The sequence below is a fragment of the Triturus cristatus genome, chromosome 7 (genome assembly GCF_964204655.1).
Source record: "Triturus cristatus chromosome 7, aTriCri1.1, whole genome shotgun sequence".
Taxonomy (NCBI): Eukaryota; Metazoa; Chordata; class Amphibia; order Caudata; family Salamandridae; genus Triturus; species Triturus cristatus.
In genome coordinates, this window is record NC_140590.1 from 493,028,745 (window position 1) to 493,053,556 (window position 24,812).

Consider the following 24,812-nt stretch of genomic DNA (forward strand, 5'->3'; position numbering starts at 1 on the left):
GACCGCAGGTAGAGCTGATAAGACTGCAGGATGGTTATATGGAAATAGGTGTCCTACAGGTCCCACGCCACCATCCAGTCTCTAGGGTCGAAGGCAGACCAGAACTGGGCCAGTGTAATGATTTTAAATTTTTCTTTCCAGTGGAAGGTGTTTAGAGGGTGAGGGTATGAAATAGACCAAAGGCCTTCGTCGTTCTTAGGCACAAGAAAGTAGCAGGAACATCAACCATATCCTACTTCTGACACAGGCACCTTCTCGATAGCTCCTCTTACGTTGGCGAGTCGTCAGGAAACGTTACGTATATTGTGTGAATAGTGGTAAGCAATTAGTAGTATGTAAATGTATCTAGGAACGTGGCAATGTCAGCATGTAAGACTTCCTGTGTTGCTATAAACTTATCTTTATGTTTAAATCTTTTATTGGCATTTCAAGACATTCCATAACAAATACCGCAGTCAGAAAAATGGACAGCACTCTGTGCAATCGCAGGTTGATGCTTAAGTCTCTCAGTTCTATAGTGCAAACTGCGGCAAGCGCACAACCACTATGGGAGTGCCATAGAGCTCTCCAGAAGGATGCCGTAGTACAAAAGAAAAACAGTAAGACCCCCCCCCCACCCATTCCCCCCCTCCCCTCCCTCCGTTCCGCGTCTGTCAAACCAAGGTTCTCGTATTTCCAGTAGTGCCCTGTCTTCATTCTTCCTTCTGTGTCTCAGATAGCCTCAGTAATCGAAGGTAGCGAGGACAGGTAACTTCCCTAAACTCGGTGGCCAACAGGGACAGGAAGGGCCTCCACAATTCTCTATACCTGGACCCCTCCCCGGCTAGCGTCAATGTGAGTTTCTCCATGCCCAGGACATGCCACAGGCGATGTAGCCAACCTGTGAAGGTCGGTGAGGTGTGGGAGCGCCAGTGAGTAAGTATGTTCTGTGTCGCTGAACCCAGCGCTATGGCCATTAGCCTACCTCTGCGTGACTTGAGTGGGTATGTTAGAGGGTTAGGGAGACCCAGCAGCACATATGCCGGAAATCGCGGGATCGCAGTGTCAAGATGTTTATCGATTTCATCAAGTACCTGGGTCCAGTACGCCCGGACTCCCTCGCAATCCCAAAGTAAATGAGTCAGGGTACCTATCTGCCCACACCCCCTCCAACAATACGCCTCCCTCTTCTTGTCCATTGCGTGTGAACGTTCTGGTGTGTAGTACCAATAGGTCGCCACTTTTGTTAGGGTATCTGTGAGTCCCATATGGTACGCGGAATGCCGGGCCCTGTAAGATATGCCCTCCCACTCCTCGTGAGACAATGATCTACCTAGTTCCCTCTCCCAACGTAGCCGTCCTGCATTGTACGTGTGTGTGAAGCGGCGCTGAAGTGTTCTATAGAGGTCCGTAATCAATTGCTTGTCGGAGGTACGCGTTAGTAACCACCGCTCGTATGGAGAGAGTCGCCTGTCTGCCCCCGGTCGAACCCTCCCGTCCAGCGCCAATGTCGAACCTGGAGATAGCGGATGCGTTCCTCCTCCGGCAAATCGTATTCCTGCCGGAATTGCTGGAACGGACGTACCCCCTCCGCGTCGTACATGTGATATAAGCAGCGACACCCAGCCGGCTTCCATCTATGAAAGGCTGTCGAGACCATACCGGGGGAAAAGTCCGGATTGTCCAACAGAGGGGTAAGCGGGGAAGGGAAGGTGGTGAGCTCGTGGGCCACGCTAGTTCGATCCCAGATTTCCATCGAAACGCGCGTAATATGGGAGGCATAGAGATTGGGGGGCCTGTGTTGTCTCCGCAGGAAGGGGATTTCCTGCAAAGGTCTAGCTGCCACCGCCTGGTCCTGAAACAACCAGTGTTTTTCTGACTCCCACCGACTCCACTCTACCAGGTAGCGTAGTTGCGTGGCTTGAAAATACAGTTGGAGATCCGGGATCCCGAGTCCCCCGTTCTCGGGGGTCAGAGTGGACAATCGCCTCTTCATGCGGGGCTTCCGTCCGCTCCAAATAAATTGGGCCAGCTCCGACTGCGTCTGTTGAATCCAGCCCGCTGGCGGGTACAGGGGTATGGTGCGGAAAAGGTACAGGATCTGCGGAAGGATGGTCATTTTGACCGCCGCAATCTTGCCCAGCCACGAGAGGGGATAGTGTTTCCACTGCCCAAGCTCTCTGCGGATCTTCTGACGCAGAGCAGCATAATTGGAGGTCACCGTCCGTGAGAGCGTGGAGGCCAGCTTAATCCCTAGGTAGGGGATCGAGTCCGCAGCCCACTGAAAGGGGAGCGAAGCTTCCAAATACTGACGCGTGGGAGTATTCAACGAGAGGTCCAGCGCCATTGATTTGTCCGCATTAACCCTGAACCCCGCCACCCGTGCAAAGGCGTCCAGATCCGCAATGCACGCTGGTATCGCCTCCCTAGGGTTTGATAGTGAGAGCAACACATCGTCTGCGTATAGGCTGATGGTATGAGTGTATCCCCCGAACTTGATCCCGGAGATTCCCGGATTTTGCCTGATCTTCTGGGCCAAAGGCTCCATGTAGGCCGCGAAGAGCAGCGGCGACAGCGGGCATCCCTGCCTCGTGCCCCGCGTGATGGGGAAACTAGCAGACGTGTGGCCGTTGACCCGGACCATAGCTGACGGGAATCGATAGCAATTGAAGATGTGGGTGCGGAACTTCTCCCCCAACCCCATCCGTGACAGAACCTGCTCCAGGTAGGGCCAGTGGACCCGGTCAAACGCTTTTTCGGCGTCAATCGCCAGGAACATATATTCACCCGACGTGCGGGAGGCTTTCTCGACTAGATGCATAACCCGTTTCGTGTTGTCCGGGGCTTGCCGTTCCGGTATGAACCCCGCCTGATCCGGATCAATAAGATGTGGCATGCAGGGTGCCAATCGACTAGCCAGGATGCCCGAGTAGAGTTTAAGATCAACATTCAACAGGGAGATGGGCCGGTACGCTCCACAGCGGGTCCGGTCCTTCCCCGGTTTGGGGATCACCGCTATGTGTGCCCTCAAGAGGTCCGGGGGAATCGCTCCCGCAACCGAGAATGAATTGAAAAGCTGAGTGAGCACGGGGACCAGGAGGGCGCAGAATTTTTTATAGAAAATGGCGGTGAAGCCATCGGGCCCTGGGGCCTTCGCCAGCTTTAACCGGGAGATGGCGGCAATCACCTCCTCAGGGCGTATATCCCCGTCTAGTCGGTCCGCCTGGGCCCCCGTCAGGGCGGGTAGTTCGACGGAGTCCAGAAAGGCCGCCCCGTCCTCTCCCACCGACCCCGACCCGTCGTACAGGGCTGCATAATAGGCCCGGAACGAGTCAGCTATATCTCTGTCGTCTGTTACTCTCGTGCCATCCTCCCTGCAGATCTCGCGCACCCCCTGCCTCCTCCGGACCTCCCGGAGTTTGTGTGCAAGTAAGCGACCGCACCGATCGCCCCCGGAATAATAAGCATGTTTTAAACGGAGGGCAGCGTATTCCGCCCTATCCTGATCGAGAGCCGTCAACTGCTGTCGGATGGCCCGCAGTTGGCGCCACGTCCTGGGGGCACCTGTCCTCTGATGCATTTGTTCCAGCTCCTTGGTTTGCTGTGTGAGCTCCTCCCGCTTTTTCCGCCGCTCAACGTTATCGGCAGCCGCTATGGCAATAAACTCTCCCCTGAGGACCGCTTTCAACGCCGCCCACTGCGTCGCAAGGGTCGTGTCAGCGTTGCCGTTGTGCGTAAAAAAATCCTTGACCTTCCCGGTGATCTGCTGCATCACATCTTCCCGGTGCAGCAAAGAGTCCCGAAGACGCCATACCCTATCCGGCTGTACCAACGGCGGTAGTGACAATTCGACATGCACCGGGGCATGGTCTGAGAGGGAGATCGCTCCTATGTCGACTGCCACGGCCATTTCTCGAACCGCGGCCGACGCTAGAAGATAGTCTAGCCGTGCATACGTTTTATGCGCGTGTGAGTAATAGGAATACTCCCGGTCCTGCGGGTGAAAGCTACGCCATATATCCTCGAGCCCCAACTCACACACTCTTAGCAAGCCCGGCCGCGGAAATCGCCCCCGTTTGGTATGTACGCTGGCAAGACCTGTCGCGCACGTTGTCGAAAACAAGCTTGAGATCACCCCCTAAAAGAATGAGCCTATCGCTCGTCGCCGTTATCTCCGTGAGTGCGGATTGCAAAAATCGCTCTTGCCCTTCGTTGGGAGCATAGAGGGAGCCTATGGTGAAGGTCAGGGCCCCCAAGGCAAACCTGTATATCAAAAGCCGTCCTCTAACCTCGGCCTCCTTCTGCAGGACCTCCCCTCGAAAACGCTGGGCTACTAAGATCGCGACTCCCGCAGTTTTAGTAAGACTAGAGGAGAAGAGTTGGACCGGGAACCTGCGAGAACGAAGCCGGTGACAGTCCCGAGAGAGCAGGTGGGTCTCCTGAAGGAGGCAGATGTCGGCCCGCGAGTTCTCAAGGCACGACAGTATCGCCTTGCGCTTAACGGGGTTGTTGAGGCCCCGAACATTGAGTATTAGTACCTTAAGTGTAGGAGGCGCCATATGATCCCACCCCGATTAGCAAGCTGTGTCATGCTGGGGATGCCGCTTGTGCCCGGAAACTGCCCACCGTTCGCCGCCTCCCCCGCCCCTCCTGCTGGCCTCCCGCTGCGTTCCCCTCCCCGATAGACGCGGAACCCCCATCCCCTGTGCAAACCCCCCCTCCCCCCAAACAGCCCAACATCATAACAACAAGAGTCCAGAACCAGTGTCCTCCACTTTCCAGTGGATGGTATCGAAAGGGAGTAAGGCACAATAGTACCACCAAGAGGCCCCTCTCCCGCAGACAACCCCTTCAGGGGTCTAGCAGAGTTGCCCGCAACAGACATTATACTGCCTCCCCAGGCAGAGAGCTGCACAAGCCGCCGGAGACAGTCTCTAATGCATCCTGTTGCCCTCTGAGGATCACCGCCGCTGGGGGTTTCTTCGTACGTTTACGACGGCCCTGTCGACGCCAGCCGGGTCCCGCCTTTGTGGCCATCGGCGGTTCTCCGTCCGCCTCACTGTCCTCCTGTGGTAAGGTCCCCCCCAACAGCTGCGCTGCTTCCGACAGGGACTTCAGCTGATATAGAGTACTGTCAATGCGGAACACCAGTCGGAACGGGTGGCCCCAGCTGTATCGGATGTTGCGTTGTTGGAGGTGGGTTGTGATGGGCTTGAACAACCTGCGTTTATGGAGCGTAAGCGCTGACAAGTCTTGATATAGGACTGGTGCGTGGTCCCGAAACCTCACGGGATGCTGCCGGCGGGCATTACGCAGGATCTCTTCTTTGGTGCGGTAATCCTGAACACACACCAGGATATCTGCCGGGCCGGCCGCGGCGGCCCGCGGGGGGCCCACTCTATGCGCTCGGTCAATGCGCAGCTCCGTCTCCAGTGGGCGCTCCAAAATGTGATTGAAGAGTTCCCTCGTGAAGGTAAAGAGATCCTTCGAGTCCTCCGAGGTATGCACCCCTCGGATCCGGATATTATGGCGCCGGGACCGGTTTTCGAGGTCTTCCACATGTGCCTGTAAGTCCACCTGCTGGTCGTGTATCCGGAGGATTTCCTGTTGGAGTGCCGCCAGCTCCGATTCGCGGCCGTCTCCTTTATCTTCCAGCACAGCTACCCGTTCCCCAATACTGTCCACCTCTCTGCGCACTTCCTTAAGCTCCGCAGCGAATTCCTTTTGGAGGTTCTGGATGTCCGTCCGCAGACCGGTGAACATTGATTCCAAAAACGACTTGGTGATGGGCTCTGACCCCTCCGTCTGTCCGGGCGGGCTGCCCGCCGTGTTCGACGCCATGGCGCCTGTCGTGGGCCTTGCCTGGGGCTTCGCGAATAACTCCTTCAGGGTCTTGTCACGGCGGCCCTTTGGGGGGACCATAACGGGCCTCGAATCCACCTTTCTCCCATCCGGGGGTCCCCGTACCTCTCGACCCCCAAACAAGGCCGGCCTCGTGTCCTCTCTCCTGGCTCCGCCGCCTCCAACGTCCGGGCAAGGCCGGCGCGCCCCACCGGTCCGGGCCACCCCAGGTCCACTGCTTCTTCAGTCCTCCTCTCCGCCCCTGCGCTCGAGGGGCCGTGTCTCCCCCAGCAGCTCTGAGGCGCTCGGCCGCCGGCGTCCGGAGGGGTTCAAGCGCCCCGAACAGCTCTCAGGCCCGCGCTCAGGCTCTCTTCCTCACGCCCGTCTCTGCCTGCGTCTCTACCAGGGACTCTCCGAGGTGCCCCCAGCCGGAGGCCTCGCACCCACCACGCACCGCTCCAAGTTCACCTCCAGCACCGACCAGGGCCTTGCTCCACCCCGGTCGTATCGCGCCCCGGGCCACCTCTCGGTCCCCGCGCGGCGGGTATCTCGCTCTCTGGGGTGGGGGGCCCCCTACCTGCGGGGTCTCCGGTTCCGTCAGTCACCGGGCCTGGCCTGTACCGCCTCTGTAGGCCCGCCGGCGCGCACGTGGGAGGTCCTTTAAGTGTGTTCCTCGCGTCCCGGGGCAGCTGCCGCTCTGCTGTGGGCCTCTCGCCCTCGCTGGATCCGCCGTACGCCCCGTTGGCCCTCAAGGCTCCCCGGGCTTCCCTCTGTCGCTGCACCTGGCGGCAGGCCTCTTGCCTTCCCCGGGGGGATGCCACACTTCTGCCCCGGGCCCCCACCGGCAGCACCAGCAGCGCGCTCACTTGCCTGCTTGGTGTCCGCCCCCCGGCAGGGGCCCCCGGGCTCCGCTTCGATCCGCTGCACCTCCGGGCCTCCGGCCCCCTCTCCTCCGTTGCCTGGGCTGTCGCGGTGGGTGCACCCGGGTATGCCGCTCTGTTCCGCCGGATCTGCTCGCACCTCCGACGTCGCCGCCCGGGGTTAGGCGCCGGTCCCGCTCACTTCTGGGCCGCCGAAGCTCGGCGACCGCGGGCCGCAGTCCGCTCTCTGTTTCTTCCGCCCGAAGTTCCTCAAGAGCCGTCCGTCCCCCTGCTCGGCAGTCCCCGCGTGCGTCGGGCCGTCCTCGGCTCTGCAGCGCGGGCTCAGCTGTATTCCGCCGGGTAACACCGACACTCCCCCCTTCTCTATCCGGCGGGCACTCTCTGGGCTATTTGCGGAGGTGCCGGCCAGCTGGAAACGGCCGTACACCGTGCTTTCTGCGAGGTGCCCGCGGGAGAGGGGAAACCGCACGTCCACCTAGTCCGCCATCTTGGCCACACCCCTAAACTTATCTTTAGGAAAGATTGCACCCAAAGAGGTGAGGCCAAGCCTGCGTAATCTGATACAGGTTCTTGAACCATGTGTGAAGGTGCAATAAGATGTTCCACGTGGGTCCTGCGCTACAAATCATCTCACGCCCATACCGTACAAGCCACCATGTCAACACAGTCACATGGGCATGTCGGAGTCTGGGACAATATTATCCGCAAGGGACAAGGAGCCACAAAGTCACATTCAGGGACCATGTGTGCCATGAATGGTATTAGGAACAGTCAATAGAGTGCGAATTGAGCCTGAGCACAAAAATAATAAAGGTCTGGGGCACCAATACCACCCTGCTTGAAGGGAATCTCCCAGGCGATGTGCAGTTGAGAACCTGCCCAGGCCAGCGAGATAAGGCACGATCCGAGCTGCCGACGGAAATAGAGAGGCAGTGGGAGTGGCAAATTTATCAATAGGTAGAGGAACGTAGGAAGGATTACCATTTTTGGTATGGCCAGGCGTCCCATCAATGATAATGGAAGGCGTTTTCATCTTATAAGTCTTTTATCCAACCAGGTTAACAATCGGCAGTAATTATTCCTCCACAATTCTTCGATACTCCTACTAAGCCATACCCCGAGATATTTGACTGCACCCTCCGCCCAGACAAGGGGGAATTCCGAGTCAGTTTTGGGGGTAGCGTCTGTCAATGGAAAGAAAATGGACTTGGTCCAGTTGATGTCAATACCGAATAGCCCCTCGAACCTGGTGAATTCCCTGATGAGCAGTTCTAGATTAACATGTGGGTCTCTGACATATATGGTGACATGATTTGCGTACAGCGACACGAAGATTCTATAAGAAAAGAAAGTCAGCCCCTAATGTGCATGATGTTGACGCAGGTGAGCCACAGGTGGCTCCATCGCAAATGCAAAAAGGATGGGGGAAAGGGTCACCCCTGCCGGGTGCCACAGGTGACTGCGAAGCAGTCGGATACACAGCTGCTGATGAGCAGTCGGGCCATGGGCTGAGAATAGAGCAAGCCTATAGCTTTAGGAAAGGAGGGACTCAACCCAAGGCATTCCAGTAGAGCAAATAGGTACGGCCATTCAAGGGAATCAAACGCCTTAGTGGCATTTAAGAAGAAAGCTACAGCGTGCAAGGAGGGGGTCAATTGTATGAAAAAACGCACAGAGGTTATGCGAGGTGGACCTGCCAGGCACAAACCCCACTTGATCAGATCTCACCATTGTTGGGGGTAGTGGAAGAAGCCGCGAGGCAAGCAGCTTGGTGAGTATTTTATCATCTGCATTGATTAAAGAGAGTGGTCTGTATAAGTCGCAGCGACAGGGGTCCTTACCAGGGTAGAGTATAGGAACAATAAGGCCCTTGCGCATTGAGGGAGGCAGCACACCCGATGAGAGTCTCTGCATAGACCTCCAGTAGGGCCGGGGCAAGTAGGGGAGCAAATCCTTTATAGAATGCAACCGGGAGGCCATCAAAGCCTGGCGCCTTGTTTGCAGGCATGGAGTGGATGACCCCAATAATTTTTTTCAATAGTAAGGAGCTCGTTCAGATATCATCCATGGCCTGCCAAAAAGCCATAGGAGTTGGATCAAATCAAAATAGTCAGAGAGGTCCGATGCGGTAGTGTCTTGCCTTGTACGATACAGTGCAGAGAAAAAGGTTAATTTCCCATAGGTGTGCATGCATCATCACCCTGCAATTCAGTATAGTAATCACTCGCCCAGGGTTTTTGCAACAACTGAGTGAGGGACTTTCCGTGACTACAGACTCTTCGTATTCGGCAAATCTACCACGTATATCCGCAAGAAACTGCGTGTTGCGGTCAGCGTAGAAACGAGCCTCCAGGTCCTGGATATCAGGTTCAAGGCGCAACAAGTCCCTCCACAACGCATGAAGCACGACTGACTGTTTGGCACTGCAAGCTCCCTTGATAACCATCTTGAAGGCCTCCCGTAGCGTAGCCCTAGTGATGTCCTCATCATTATACTTTAAGTATTCCATGATCACCTTTTTAATATCCTCACTGAATATATGGTCGTGAAATGCTACGGATGGGAGCCGCCAAGAAAAGGCCCAGGAGGGTACATCTAGCAACTGCAGTTCCAATAGAACTGGTTTGTGGTCGGAGAGCGTGCGCGGCAGGTGGGATGCCGGTGCCGAAAACGATGCCGCGTCACGCGATATGAGCTAATATTCTAAACGAGACCATGTTGTATGCACATTATTTATACAGGTCCCCTCTTTCAGGTTGGCATGTCTAGAACGCCTGATATCTAGCAAGTGAAAGTCCTGCATGATGAGGCGCAGTTGGGCAGCAGCCCGTGGCAGCCTAGTGTCACTGGCTCTGTCCAGTTGAGGATCACGTATAGCATTGAAGACCCCCCCTTCCACAGAGTCACACCGGGTCCCAACGCCTCTGCTTGCTGTCATATCTCAGTGAAGAATTAGGGGGTCATCTTTATCAGGCCCATAGACAGTTAGTATCTTGATTGAGTGTCCCAGTATGTCTCCCGCAAGCAACAGGTACCTGCTCTGGGCGTCAAGCTTAATCCTACACATTTGCCATGCCAGTCCCCTTCTAATTACATTGACCACCCCTGACTATAGTTGAAGTACGTAGCCACATAATGCTCGCCGAGCCAACCTGATCCAAGTCTGGTGTTAGTACTCTCTGTGAGATGAAGCTCTTGTAGCAGGCAAATGTCTATGGAGTGTCTATGCAAATATGCAAAATAAAAACTTATATTTTTAAACTTTATTTAAAGTTTTCAGAAAGAATAAGTAGAAGAAACATTATAGCAGTACTTGTGGATTGTACACAATGCAATCGCTATGGCATATATAAAAAATGGAATAACAATATGATGATGCCGTATAGGTAACATTTTCAAAACACAGTCCTCAACCCACCTGCTGAGTACCAGAAAAGACTGTACGTCCCAGGAGTGCCTGCAATGCACTTCGATATTTTACAGATCCATCCTATTCTGGCCTGTACTTAGTATGACCCAGTTCCACCCCACTTACTCACCCCCTCGTTCGACCCATTAGCAATAGCATTGTTTAACCTACTCCGGTCCGATCCTTTTCTGTTGAGGTAGAATCAGCTGCAGCTTTTTTCACTAAGTATGCATGATATGGTCCCCAAATATCTTTAGGTTGACATTTAACAGGCATCAACGCATCATAATTCTCACACTGCCAAGTCAGTGTGCCATTCTAATAATTTAGGCAAGGGGCCACACATCCACCTCATTAGGATCCTACGTTTAGCCAGCAGTAGGCCGAGCCTACGCGCGGCTGTTGGAATGTTTTTTATCAAACCCCAGCAGAGCAACCAACGGCGATTCTGGTGTTAATAGATCCAGCATTTCGGTCAGTGCGATGAACACCCCGCCCCAAAATGTGCGGATCCCAAGGCACTCCCAGGCCCAAGTGTGTGAAATTGGCATTTATTGCTGAGCATCTCATGCATCTGTCATCGTCCCTCAGCCCATATCTATATAGCCGTGCTGGGATGTAATAAGTTCTATGAAGATATTTAAAATGAATCAATCTGTGCTGACCATTTTGTGAGATAACTTTAGTGTTATGAAAGTAGTGGGACCACTGCACAATTGTAGTTTCGATTCCTAACTCTTACTCCCATTCTAGTTGAAATTGCTGCTTTACTTGGGTAGCCTGCCCTTTGAGAAGTATGTAAAGTATTGTGATGCCATGTTGTGGGGATTCAGATTGTAACACATACGTCAGTGGTTTAATTTCTTGAGGTTCAGACATGTCCGGGCCTAAAGTCGCATGCAATGCCCGTCCCACTCTGTAGTATTGATACGTGTCTAGTGCAGTCACCCCTCAGGCCTGAGAGGACACCTGTTCCCACGCTCTCACAATTCCGTCACGGAACAGGTCTCCCACGTGTGTTATTTTTTGTTTATGAAGTGTTTGATTTGTTGCACTGTCATTGCTTGGAGGGAACGAATCACACCAGATTATGGGAAATTTGGGAGAGCATATTGTGCTTAGCTGTTGCTTGTCTGCTATTTTTGGTAATTGAGACCCTGTGCAACCTACTGGATCGATTGTGCGCGGTTTACTCTGTGAGCCACCAGTAAAGGATTTCGGTAGCGGGATGGGGAAGACCATATTATATTCCATACCTATAAGTTATGAGGGAAATATGCAAAAACTTGAAGTGCCTTTCGATGGTCATTAAGGCCATGAATATTCCATGTTAACGATTTAATGGTTGCATGGGCACGAAACATAATAATTTCGTAATAGTTAAGGCTCCCTGTTTTCTGTTTTTACGGATTTTTACAGATAAATACAGACAGAAAATAATGTGTTTTCTGTCTGCATTCATCTTTAAAAGTAGATAAATATAGAACTTTGTGCTGCTTTTTAATGACTCTCCGTGCTAGCTTTCATGCATTATAGCCCAACAGCTGAGCAGATGGACAGCAAGGGAAATTAGGAGGAAATTTCTTTAAATACCGGCATGTGTCAAATACACATTTGTGGTATAATGCTAGTATTTACCAGTGGATGTATTGTTATGTAATATTTGGCAGCTTAAATAGTTAAAACAACAGACATCAAAGTATGAGTGGGCATCTATCAGTTAAATAAATATGGAAATGTACAGTTTTACACCTTCATTTATACGCAAAACACAAAATAAATATGGATAAATACAAACGGAAATGTATAAAAAAATAAATACCGTAAAACTGGGAGCCCTAATAATAATGCACATTTGCCCCCTTCTCATGTGTGATGTACCTGAAAGTGTTTGGTGAGATAAGTGCTGATACTAAATAACACAAGAAACCCACTCTCCCGCCACCCACAACAAACACCCAACTTGGTTGTGTACCATCCTTTGCCTCCCCCAAATGAAACTTGTAGACATAGTTTGAAAGGAATCATCTCAGGGGGCAGAGAGAAACCGGGGGAACACCCCTTGCCATGTATGGAAGGGTGGCCGAGTCCAGGATACCAACGGGCTAGTTTTGAGAACAAACATCTTGCGATGGCCCTGGGCATAATAAAGTGAACTATATGGAAGTGGGCGCATCATTTACTTTAACATTAAAAACAGGTGAAGGCATCACATACATTCACATTGACCAAGCATGTAAGTCGTAGCAAGGAAAAAGGCTACTATGGCAGATATTAGAGGGGTATCAAAATCAGTCTGTGTCACTCAGCGAATGTCTATCCGCTGCAGCAGGGGAATCTTGGGGCGGTCCTCTATCCTTGGTGATGAATTTCGCGAATTCCAGACCTGTCTGTTTGTCTGCGAAAAAGTTTTGTTTGCCCTCCCAGGGCACTTTCAGCTGAGTTGGGTAGATCCAGGCATTTGGGATCTTTGTGTTCTGAAGCATCCGTTTAGCCAGGAGGAATTCTCGGCGGGCCATCTGCACCGAGGCAGTGAAGTCGGGGTAGAAAGATGAGTAATTGCCTTGATATTGGAGTGAGTCCAGTTCTATACCCAGGCACAGGACAGCATTGAGGTGCTGGTAGTTCGGCAAGCGTGCCATTTTTGGCCTGGCTGGTGACCCAGGAGAAGGCCTAGGACCCAGTGACTGATGGGCACGAGCCACTATGAGCACAGCAGACAGACTGTCCCCAAAGAGTTTCTGGAGCATAGACTCAGTAAGTCTCCCATTTTTATAATGCTGGTGGATTTCAGGACTCCCGTAATTCTGAGATTGCTGCGGCAGGAGCACACTTCAAGATCTTCATTTTTGGCCCTGATCACCTCCAAAACTTTATCCATTTTGAGTAGTTGCTCCCTAGCCTCTGCATGAGAGTCATCCACATCTGAGACACGTTGCTCCAACTGGTTGATGCGGTCGTCATGTTTGTCCACACACTGCCTGACCTGGTCCAATCGACTTGTGAAGATTTCCAACTTTGTGTCTATGTTCTTGAGGCTGGATCGAACTTCAACCAAGATCTCTTTTATGCCAATGTCCTGCTGTGGCACCACGTCAGAGCGCTCAGGTAATGCCCCAGAGTTCAGGCTCGTGTCACCTTATCTGGTGCTTCGCCTGTTTTCGAACTGTAGCTTTGTTTATGCACCGTCATTTCTATACATGTTTGCTTGGTACAGGCAGCACCCGTAGGTTTTGGTAGCAAATGATGCTGGTGTAACCGCCCGCCTGGGACAGGCAATAGAGCATGCAATAGTGGACTGTAGAGCACCTAAGGCGCGTCACCACTGAGGCAAAGGCCGAGGAAGCAATTCCGCCACCGCCACTGACCCTCCTCCCCCCCCCCCTGCCCCCCCCATCATAATGTCCAGGGATCCCTTCGACCAGTGGCTAGAATTCAGGAAGTCCAGACCAGAGGTGTCATAACCACACCACCGCAGCCGTAGTGCACCAGCTGCCAGCACAGGGCAGGCTGCCGAGAGTTCTGCAGCGTCAGGCAGAAAGCATCAAGAGGGGCGGGGGGCGCCTTAAGCGTCCAGGGCGCAGAGTCTGATGGCAGCGACGCCTGGGTCCCAAGAGTCAAGCCGGCCCACACAGCAGTCTCCGCACTTATCGGGCTGAGGGGCGTGACCAGGATCCATAGGTCCCAATCTGATACGGACCAGATAGTCAGTGGGGTGGGGCGGGGGGGAATAGTCACAACGCACCCCCTCACCTGCATCAGTTAGTCCAACTTTAGGAGGTACTGCCTTCTCCCCCAACGGCACAGGTGACAGCCAGTCTCAGCAGGGCCGCATGGGGCAGCGCCCTCCAGCGATTGCGCCGGCGAGGCCCCGCTGCTACTCCTGCCCGCCGCAGGGCCAGCGCACGCATCTACTTCTCCCAGTGGCAAGAAGCAATCTGGGATACGCTGGCAGGCACTCACTATAGCTATGCAGAAATAAGCCTTTTATGTGACTCACTTTTTCAGGACGAAGAGCTCAATTGTAACAGATTAAAGCCGAATTGCACATTCGGCCGGCAAAGCACTCAGAGAGCGGCCATTACGCAGCCCGGACAAGCTCCGACCCCCTATTAGAACCAAGTTTACTGACCGCAGAGCAAGGCTTGGTAGAGGAGAAAATACGTAAGCCAAATCTTTCAGTTGTCATCATCTCATGATCAGATACCTTCTGGTGGACGCCTGTACCACCAAGCACTCTGGCGTCGGATGTTGCGTAAGAAAGGCGAGAGCCACATGGTGCTGGACAATGACGTTGTGTCAATCAATCCATCACAGGAATTGTTGACTGTACAGCTATTCAGAGTGTCCTGGCACTGGCAGATTCGCTCACCACCTAAAGCAAAAACAGATTACTGATATGCCGATTCAAAGAGCCAGTTTGCATTTAAGGTCGAGTGACCTCACTATTATCTGATGGTCTCAAACATCGTTTCGCCCTGGTGCCCAAAACGGTATCCATAAGAGCATCATTAAATGGCAACAGAGGTTATGTAGGGGCTTCATGAGGCTGGAGTATCTCTGAAAGAACATTAGTCTTCACCTCAATAGTTTGGAGTTGTGGGTCTAATACTTCAGGTGTCCTTTGCATAACTACAGTAGCAGTACTGGGAGGCAACAGAAGGCCAGGATTTGGAGAAGTACCCAAGGCACTGGCATCCTGGAGTTCTTCAGACCAGTTTTCTTCATCATATTGGGGGAAATAGTTATTCTCCTTCATCAAAATGATCATCGTCCAAGTCAGTTCAGAAAGGATTATGCAACGTTTCGGCCCTACTACATGTAATGAATGGCACAGTGTCAGAATCAGTAGGATTGCCAGCTGCATGTGCTCTGGTGAGAGCTGTCCATGACTTCAGTTGAGGTCGTGGTGGATCAAGCTCAGAGTCAGATAGCACAACAGACTGCACATCCTCATTCATCGTTGGCAGCATCAATGCACATAAAATTGACAGAGAAGGTGGTGCTGGAACTGAAGTCAGCACTGAAGCGCTGTTGAACCTGATGAGGATTTGAGGTGCACAGATGGCGGACCAACTGGTAGAAGCCCAAAAGTAGGCCCCTGTAGATCTTTGGGGAACGAATGTGTGCCAGAGGAAACCGGTTAAGTGTTGAAAATGCATAGCATGGCCTCCCTGAAGGCCTCCACTCGCTGTGACATCGCTGACGGACATAGAAATTCCGGTTGCATTGTGCCCAGACTCCGGATTGGCTCCAATGGAGATCAGGAGCGCGAGGGAGTGTCACGCTGATGCCCTCTATGGAGATCAAGAGCAGGGGAAATTTGCCAATTAGCATTTGGACTATTTGTGCTTCTCTTTTGAATTACCTGAAGACTTCAACTGTGACGAGAAACTGCTGTGGAAACGACCTCAGGAGTGGGAACTGGACTTTCCTTTCAAATTCAACCAGTCTTTCAATGTTTGGCCACATACAACTTGGCCTCGCGATCCCACATGGCCTTCAGATTCAACAGAGTTTTACAGTACACACAACACATAGCACGTGCACAGAGCGTGCTCACAGTATTATGACAGTATGCAACCTGCTTTTTTGCACTAAGGGTTATTAGAAAACCAGGAGAGCCTGTGTTGGCCTTCTATTAACTCATCTTAGAGTATTAACTTTTAATTAGCTAATCTCCATAGAGTCCCTGACAGACATCTCCTTAAAACCAATGTATTAACTGTGAGACTGTGTTTTACTATTGTTTCCTATGCAGGATATAGTCATTGAACTACGAAAACCCTACTAGTTTTCTATCGTTTCCTTTTTATAATCTGTCCTCCTTGCCACACACCAAACTATATGTGAACCTAGACTAATAGGTACTGGGGTAGAGGAGAGCACCCAACCTCGCCACAGAAAAATCAGAGACACCCATTTAGTGTTTTTACAGCGGCTGAAACATGTTGACTACAAATGGATACAGGGTATAATGTGTATACCTACTGTGCAATATTTCTAATCTCACAATAGAGAGACAGAGACTATAATAAAAAGTTATTCGTCCACCACTAGGTCATTTTAAGATATGGTTCCCCCTTTTAACTCGAAAACTAGATCTTGTACATAAATGAAGGATTACGTTTTAGGCATGTCAGCATGAGAATTAATACTGTATAAGTTTCCAACTAAAAGCCCCTAGTTGGGCATAACCCAACATATCCAGGATGAGTAGCAGAGCCTGTAATGAAGCATGTCACTTTGGTGGGTATGGGTTCAGAGTCCTTAGAAAGAGAAACCAATCTCAACTCTGACTAAGGTCTGTATCTATACAAATACATGAATAATATTCCATGAATCCTCCGTCTATCATACCTGTTGAGTTGAATCTGTATACCAGGGAGTGATAGGATAGACCAGTTACCCATTAATCCTCTCATTCATTCGCAGTTTTGGCATGGTTATACAATGCACTAATATAATGAAAGGCTGGATTGAAAAGTGCAAGAATAAGAAAAAAGCATGGGTTTCAATATAATACTAAACCTGGAAATACCTAGGCTTTTGAGGAAACCGCACAATTTCTTGGCAGCGTCGTTCACACACAGGTTGAATTTTGCAGCAAAATAAGGCAAGGACTGAGGGCAGACTGACACAGCCAGCACTTTGTGTTTTGAGGTATCACATTTCTGTAAGAGACAAGAAAATTAGATCAGGTTTAACTAACAGGAGGCTGTTCAGACTGGTACCAACATCAGAATTGGCTTCATGCCGATAAGCCAGATACTATGAGAGAAGTTGTGATCTTCCGAGTTAGATCAGATTCAAGACTTTCTGTGATTTGGAAAGGGGTACACTGAGTTAAGCAAGAGTCTAAAAAGGTCAAGTACATGGTGGCATGGGTTACTGCCCAAGATTCAAGAAAAATGCATCCTTTTCCTGCAGGAGTCAACGGTAAGGCTGTGACAATTGATATAAAAGGGACTAATGTCACCCATCTTGTTCAAATGCAGCCTTGTATTGTTTATCCTTTGCTTCATTAGCTGTGTGTGTGTGAGGGGACCTTACACAGTAGTATGTGCGGTGCATTCTATATGTCCCAAACTCTTTGTAAGTTACAGCTGCCCACGCTGGGACTGTGTTGTGTGTAAGGAAGGCTTGTACTGAGTTTGCTTGTTACGTTTCTGTCTTTTGTAATCGATAAGCATGCAATACCTCTCCATGTGCATACCTGCTTCATGTGTAACAGACGTCTGCAATGCTTTTGCCTGTGCTGCGTGCGCTTTCATTTATGGAAATGTCTGCAGTGCTGATATTCACACTGTGCCCTGTGTTTACAAGGACAGCATGCTTTGCTGTTGCCTGTAATGTAAGCAGCCATTTTTGAAGAGTGCTTTACACTGCTGATACCCCTGTTTGCTAAATAGAAACTTTGATTTCCACTTTCCAGGCTGCATCATTTCTGAGAAAGAAGGAAACTTGCAACACTGTTGCAGTGCTATACATATGTGTACCTCCACTGTCTCACTCACTTCAGCTGTTGGCTGTGCAGCCAGACATTTTGTAAAACAAATGGCTACAGAAAAATAGTAATTCTGCCTGAAATACCACAAGACCAATAGAGGCTATGTCCTTATTATTAAAACTTTGTGAAATATTGTCTTTATTATACTGGTTAAGTCGGCAGAGTAACTCACCCTTCTAATATCGGAGACAATATGAAACCATACTACCAATCAGAAGTTACATTTTTTTTTTAATTGCCAGCGTGTGCCAACTCTTCAGTCAGTAGAGAAAACAATCAGACATATGGGACACGCATCTGCCTGCTCTCATGCACAGTCTAGAGAATGAGGGAAGTACAAAAACAAAGATGATGAACAGGATGATACAGAAGCACGAGGAGCAACAAAGATAGAAATTGATGCAGTGTTCATGGATGCAGACATATGTGTAAACACACACAAGGATACATACACATATAATTAGAGATCACACAGAAAGAGGCAGAAAAAGATACAGATTCCCTCTTATTCTGCCTTTTTTTAGTTAGTGCTACTTTTATGACATTGTGGGCCTGATTCACAAACATATATTTACACGTTAGTGTCATTTACACTTTTGAGTAAGTTTACTACTTTTTGGCTGTTCACAAAATTCAAGTGTAAATTTACTCCCAAATGTGTATCTTGCAATGTCTCCACCAAACTGAAGGGGCTGGTGGCTATTGGTAAGGAATTAGATTTAGATAAGTCCAATATTAGATACATTAATATTCATCATAGTCCACTGGTCACCTTTTGAAACGCAATTTGACTTTTCCTCTGCTGTGTTTTTCATCTCTTTACTTAACTCAGGATGGCACTTTTGGGACTGAATGGACAGGGTTACGCCTTGACTGATCCAAAGTTGTTTGTCTGACTTTCTGTGATCAATTTAGGAGTGGCGCTACCTTTCTTCTCCATCAGTTGGGATTTAGAAACTGACAACACAAGGATGTCAAAGATACAAGAATCCAACAAAGGGAACCGGAGTTATAAAGTTTTACAGATTTAGGAGGAAAAAGTGTCAAGAAAAATAAAGCGCCCAATGTAAGTCAATGGGTGCGGTAGACAGGGACCAAGTTGCAATGTCAAGCTGACTGCAATGAAGTACGGGTCAGAAAAACCAATTGGATTGGTTCCAGTGAAAGTCTGAAAATCAGAAAGTCCAAAACGTTTCGAAGTCCATTTCAGTAAGGGACTTTGGGCCGGATTTAGATCTTGGCGGATGGGTTACTCCATCACAACGGTGATAGATATCCCGTCCGCTGAAATATACTTTCCATTATATCCTATGGAATTTATATTTCGGCAAACAAGATATCCATCACTGTTGTGGCGGAGTAACCCATCTGCCAAGACCTAAATCAGGCCCTTAGTCACTTTTCTGGAGAAAAAAAACCTGATATTTCTCTTAAGTCCCAACGCAGAAAGAAAGGAATTAATCACTTTTTCAGAAAAAAAATCTTTACCGACCGGGTGGTTGCAGAAATCTGCAGCTCCAGCTGTGGAACCGAAGGCCAGATACCTTAAATTGGTTGGTTCCACAGGAGTTCTGGAGATTTTTCACTGAAAAATCTTTAAGACCCAACGAAAAAGGGGACTTCATCGTGCTTTCGGAGGTGTGGGACCTCTAAGCGAGACAAAGGTGAAATTCTAGAGTGCTGGAAGAAACGTTTTCAAACTTTTTCTGATGGCCAAACAACCACATTAGTACACTTCTATGGACCCCAGAGAAAGCACTTAGAGACTCCCAGGGTATAAGGCTGAGGCCAATGGAAGGGTAACGTCTAGGTCCAGTTGCTACTGTTCAGCTGGGCACTTCAAGAAAAAGGCCTCCTGTAACTTGTTGTGTTCATTTAGCCACACACAATGGTGGACAAGAGAAACACACAGAATGGAGAGCCAACTGACCTCAGAGTCTACTTCTTTGTCCTAGGTACGATTGGGAGCAGGTCCAGCCCTTCAGGTCTCCTCACAGGTTTCAAACAGCAGGTGAAGTCCTTCTGTTTGCCCATAGGTCCAGAGAATATTCTGAAAATGGTGCCTTAGGGTGCCACATTTATGCCTGGCACCAACTAGAAGGTGGGGGTGACTCTTGACTTTTCCCTAACTAATGGGGTAAACGTTCTCAAGAGACAACCCTATACACATTTGCAGCAGTCCCTGTTTGTCCTATCAAAAAGCAATCCAACAGGGCAGAGTCTGTGTGCCTATCCAGAGGGATGACTTCAGTAACAAGCAGTCTCCTCCTTAGTGGTCACTCAAAACCGGTTCTTCAGGTAGCTTTCTTGCCACAGGGTTTGGTGTCAGCTTAACTATGGGCCAAAAGCTGGGCCTTTCTGGGTGTGACCTGACATTTGATTGTGACAGGGCAGGCCTCTATGGAGTTAATTAAGTTCCTGGGCCCATCCCAGCTGGTCTTCCTGCCAGAGGACGAAAACATCTCCCCACTCCCAGGTCACCGTCCTTGCTATTGCAGCAGTAGTTTTTATGCCTTATTAAGGTCAAGCACTTGATTGACAGCTGCTGGAGAGCTATTACAAATTAGCCACCAGGAGCTCCAGTTAGGGAAAGGGTAACAATCTAAATGTTACATTTCCTAAAAAGGTTTTAAAAATCCAACTTCAAAACTGAATTAGGCTTTTAATAAATATTACAAAGAGTGGTTAAATTATTATTTTAGCTGGTTCAGGATTAATATTTTAATCTGTACTCTAGCTTTCCTCACAGGAAAGCCAAAGCCTTTCCTAGCGAAAACATCTTGGTAATGTTAAATTTCTACATGTTCCATTTTTGAACACCATGCACTCTGCCTTGAGGACTACCACTGGGCCTATTAATATTTAAAAGGAAGGTTTTTCCAGGGTCAAAAAGGTTATTTTGTTAGGTCGGGCCGCTGATAGAAACTGCAGCAGTCAGACTCCAATGGCAGGCCAGAAGTCATGTTTTCATCATCACACTAGAGGATGACACAAAATGTTCTGCAGTCCACTGGTGACGTTTAACTTTCAAAACCCATGGTGAAGTTTGTACAGCATATACTGTGGCCTCAGCAGAGATTAAAAAGGTCAATCAGAGATTTGTCAATTTCTAGAGGTTTTTGTGGTCCCAGCGCATACACTTAATAACAGAGCCACAGTGTTCAAACTCTAAAAACCAGCAATAAAATTCAGCAAAAATAGGGGGTGACCACGCAAATAAGGGGCATTTCATCACAAAGTTTGTTTGAAGAAAGTTATAAGCACCTCAGGCTTTGTTAGCAAGGTAAAACCAAACAAATGCATAAGTGATTTTTTAAAGTTAATGCTGGAAGTAATACTAGAAGAATATTTTGGGTAGAGGACCTACAATTTCATTCCACAACTAAAGCAGGACTCCTACTGCTTATTCTTGGACCTCATATTTTGAATAGACACTTTTGAAGAGTCAGCAAATATTTTCTGTGCTTAGGTTAGTGAAGAGCCATGAACACCTTGGAGACTCTCTCCAGAATTTCTCTCGGATAAATGGACCAATAGTAGGAGGAAGCATCTGAGTGACGGATGGAACCTGCACCACTTATACAGGCGTAGCATATATGTCACCGACACCTTCTTCTAGTGATCCATACATGGCTCAACGTTTTTGAAAATGGCATTGTTAAAATGAGCCAAAAGAAGATAAAAAAAAAATTATGACAACACTCCAGAAAGTATATCTAGGGTGTTCAAATAAAGGGAAAGAATGAGAGTGTGTGTGCATGTGCCTGTCTCAAGATTACTTAAAAAGTGAATGATATTATCTGCTGCAAATTCAAATACAAACAAAAAACGATATAATGGCAAACAAAGAACTAGTCACAGGGACACAATGCCACTCCCATAGCACAGGAATAAAACACTGACAAAGGTTTCAATTCCAATAAACAGAAGAACACACCTTATTGACGTTGAGAATTCGAAACAGTTCCTTCTGGTTCTGCTGGGCTATCTTGGTGCTCTCCTGCCAGGTTACACAGCTGTCGCAAGCCAGGCAGTCGCTCAGGAAAATTTTGGCACTGGCCAACTTGTGAAATTCATCCAACTGAAAAAGGAGACAGTTCAAGAAGTGCAATCACTCTGCCTTCTAGATGGGGGAACTCTCATGTAAACATTTAGAGATATTTAAAAACTTTAAACATTCATCTGTTATCAAATTACAACTGCATCTTTTACACCACTTCACTCCATACTTAAGAACAGCTACAAATTCAAGCATCCCTCTCATTCTCAAACCAAACACAAATACCCTCACATTGGTCTAGCTCTACATCTACTCTAACAACCACTGAATGCACCTTTGAGTTTTGCCAGGATTTTCAGACGCTACAAAAAAGCTATTATACAATACAATACACCTACAGGACAGTGAGTTCCAGCAAATCTACGCATTGTGGAAGGGTTTTTTTAGCCACTAACTGCTGGCCATCTGAGTGCTTCGTTAAACCTCAAGATGGATGAAAGTGTGCCCAGAACGGATTAGAGTGAGAAACACAAGAGGAAGACAGCAGGGGAGAACAGAGGGCTGTAGTTGTAAACTAGTCTTTAATCAAACCATGCAAGTGAAGGCAAAAGGATACACCCAGTGGGCACTAGCCTTAAGTGAGAGATTAGTACTCCATTGTACTGAGCCATGATGGTATTGAATTTTTTTTAGCCAATGGCAGCTAGGGGTTGGCTGAGGAAAGTCAACAGCTTGAAAGGGGTAGTCCCAAAGCACACTCAAAGTACAATGTAAGCAGGAAGTCGCGTGACAGATTCACTGTCATATCCACCATCTAAAACATGTAGTGGACCTAGGAAGAACAGAAAACAGGCTCCACAAAAGCCTGATAAAGTAAAAATAGGCCAGAAATGCTTAATCAAAGCCACAATAACATAAGGAAATGAAATAACATCTACTTAGCACAAAGAACTGAAACATGGTGTTGTGAGCACTCTGACAATTCACATTCCAGCTTTTCTAGTCCCATCATTTCGTTCTATTTTAAGACTGTTTTCAGACTCTACTATTTATTTCATAGAAAGTGTGAAGTTTTAAAGGTATGCATAGAAATATTTGCATCATGCCTGCCTTTTGTCTTAGATGACATTTTTCTTGTTTCATAATGCTGGTTACCTATATGTAATATGAAAATCTAAATACCACATTTGTCTCCATGATTCCTTAGTCATGTTAATACTTTGGTGTCTACAAGTCTTGCATTTGTTTTCATAATATACGATAAAATCGGTGATCAGATATTATAAACACTCAGGTTTTAAACCATATTGAGAGAGGGACCACACACTAGCACTAGCACACCAGAGATCATCCTGGTTTGCGTCAACTTGTTTAAGTCAGAGGAGACATCGGGGACTGAAGCAAAAATCAACCTGTAGCAGTTTCTTTAACAGCCCCAAACAAGCTGTGATCGAGAATAGAGGACTTGCTATTTCTGAACAAAAACACGGGTATGATGTGTGATCTTTTTCAGAAACTCAAGCACTGGCTTGCTATTATCTATTTTATTTATTTTAGGAGTTTTATATAGCGCGAACATGACTCATTCGGGTTTCAGAGTGCTGTACAAAATACTGTACAAGTAACACAGGGAAAAATGCAATAAAGAACAAGCAAAACAGCACTATTGATACAATAGAACACTTGGCGTACTAGAGTCAGAATCCAGAGGTGCCCAAAGGATAGTTAACATCCTAAGTAACATGGTACTGAGTTACGAGTAATCGGTCATTACTAAAAAAAAGGAGTATGTTCAACAGAAGAAATGTAACTTTATTTAATGCAGTTATGTGTTATCTGCATACCTGTGGTGCTGAATGTTTTATTGCTTCAGAATTTCAGTGAGAGGTTCCTTGAACAAGTTGAATAGCCTGGGAGAAAGCATGGATCATTGTGAAACTCCCATAGAAACCGGAGTAGTGTCAGAGAGGGTTTGATTAACTTTGATTCTTTGAGCTGTGTTAAGAAGGAAAGAGGCTCCAGCAAGTCAAGCACATTGTCATGTTTAACTGTATCGAACGCAGAGAAGAGAGCAAGAAGCATAAGCAGGCATGATTCGTTCTGATCAAGCAGTCTCAAGGCGCCATCTACAGTGTGGGTAAGAGACATTTCAGTACTGTTAACAGTCCTGAAGCCGTATTGGTCACGGAGCTGAAACTGCTGAAAGTGGTTGCAGAGTTGCAGCTGTACACATTTCTCAAGTAACTGCCAAAGTCGGGATGTTGGTAATTGGATGGAAATTGTTACAGTCCAACAGGTCTGCATTGTTTTTTTTGGGGGATAGGGATCACTTGGCCTCTTTTTCGGCAAACCGGAAGCAAGCCTTGAGAGAGAAGCATTATTGATCTTAGTCCAAAGCGGGAGTATGGAGAATCTGACAGAAGAGCATTGAAATGGTTGAAGGGTTTAATTGAGGTTATAGTTTTAAGTATATCAACTTCATTTGGAGGTTTGAAGGCATTACATGTGCCATTGTCTTTTGCAGTGTGATCGCAAGAAGGGGTCTCAACGGATGCTGCACTGAGGGAGCCTGGGCTGTAACTGGTCTGGAAGACGATGGGAAGCGAGTAGATGTTCTGATTTAATTTTACTCATCTTTTCAGTGAAACAGGTGGAAAATGTATCAGTGCTAGGCAGTAAATCATTACCTGCTCACTGGTGGTTAACTTCGAGGCTTGCTTGATGAATTCAAATAGTTTTTTGGGTCTGTTTTGGCATTGTCAAGTTGCGACCTAAAGTAATCTGCTTTTGAACTACGAATGTTTTTATTGTAGGAGCTCCTTGTCAACCTCAATTGCTTGAGGTGTGCTAGGGAGGGGCAGCTTCCCTAAGATCTCTCAACAAGCCTTAAGTTGCGACTTTCTTTGTTAGGGTGTTGTTGAACCAGGATTTTGCAATGTCTACTGCGTATTCTTTTTAGCTACTTCGGAGCAGTGGTATCTAGTATGGCTGACATGGATTGTATATAATGTTCGGTTAGATCATTCACATTCGGCATGCTGGTGGGAGGGGGTAGGATGATGTTGCTGAGGGAAGTTAAGTCTGTTAGATTGATATTTCTCAAGTCTCTGGTCCATTGTTTGGGCTTCGGAGGTTGGCCCTCTCTAATTAGCACCTTTACCAAGATGAGGAAGGAAATTAGGTAGCGATCTT

At 48.4% G+C, this 24,812-nt stretch overlaps 1 protein-coding gene across 6 annotated transcripts in view; it reads right to left on the minus strand.

The window, feature by feature from the left end:
- NARF (nuclear prelamin A recognition factor) overlaps positions 1-24,812 on the minus strand; it is a 331,765-nt gene that overhangs the window by 138,516 nt on the left and 168,437 nt on the right. For all 6 annotated transcript variants that reach the window (XM_085616853.1, XM_085616850.1, XM_085616852.1 and 3 more), the window contains 2 exons: positions 21,558-21,701; positions 16,652-16,784 (listed from right to left, as the gene is read on the minus strand). In XM_085616853.1, the coding sequence (XP_085472979.1) occupies positions 16,652-16,784; positions 21,558-21,701 (277 nt within the window). The remainder of the gene's footprint in view (positions 1-16,651; positions 16,785-21,557; positions 21,702-24,812) is intronic.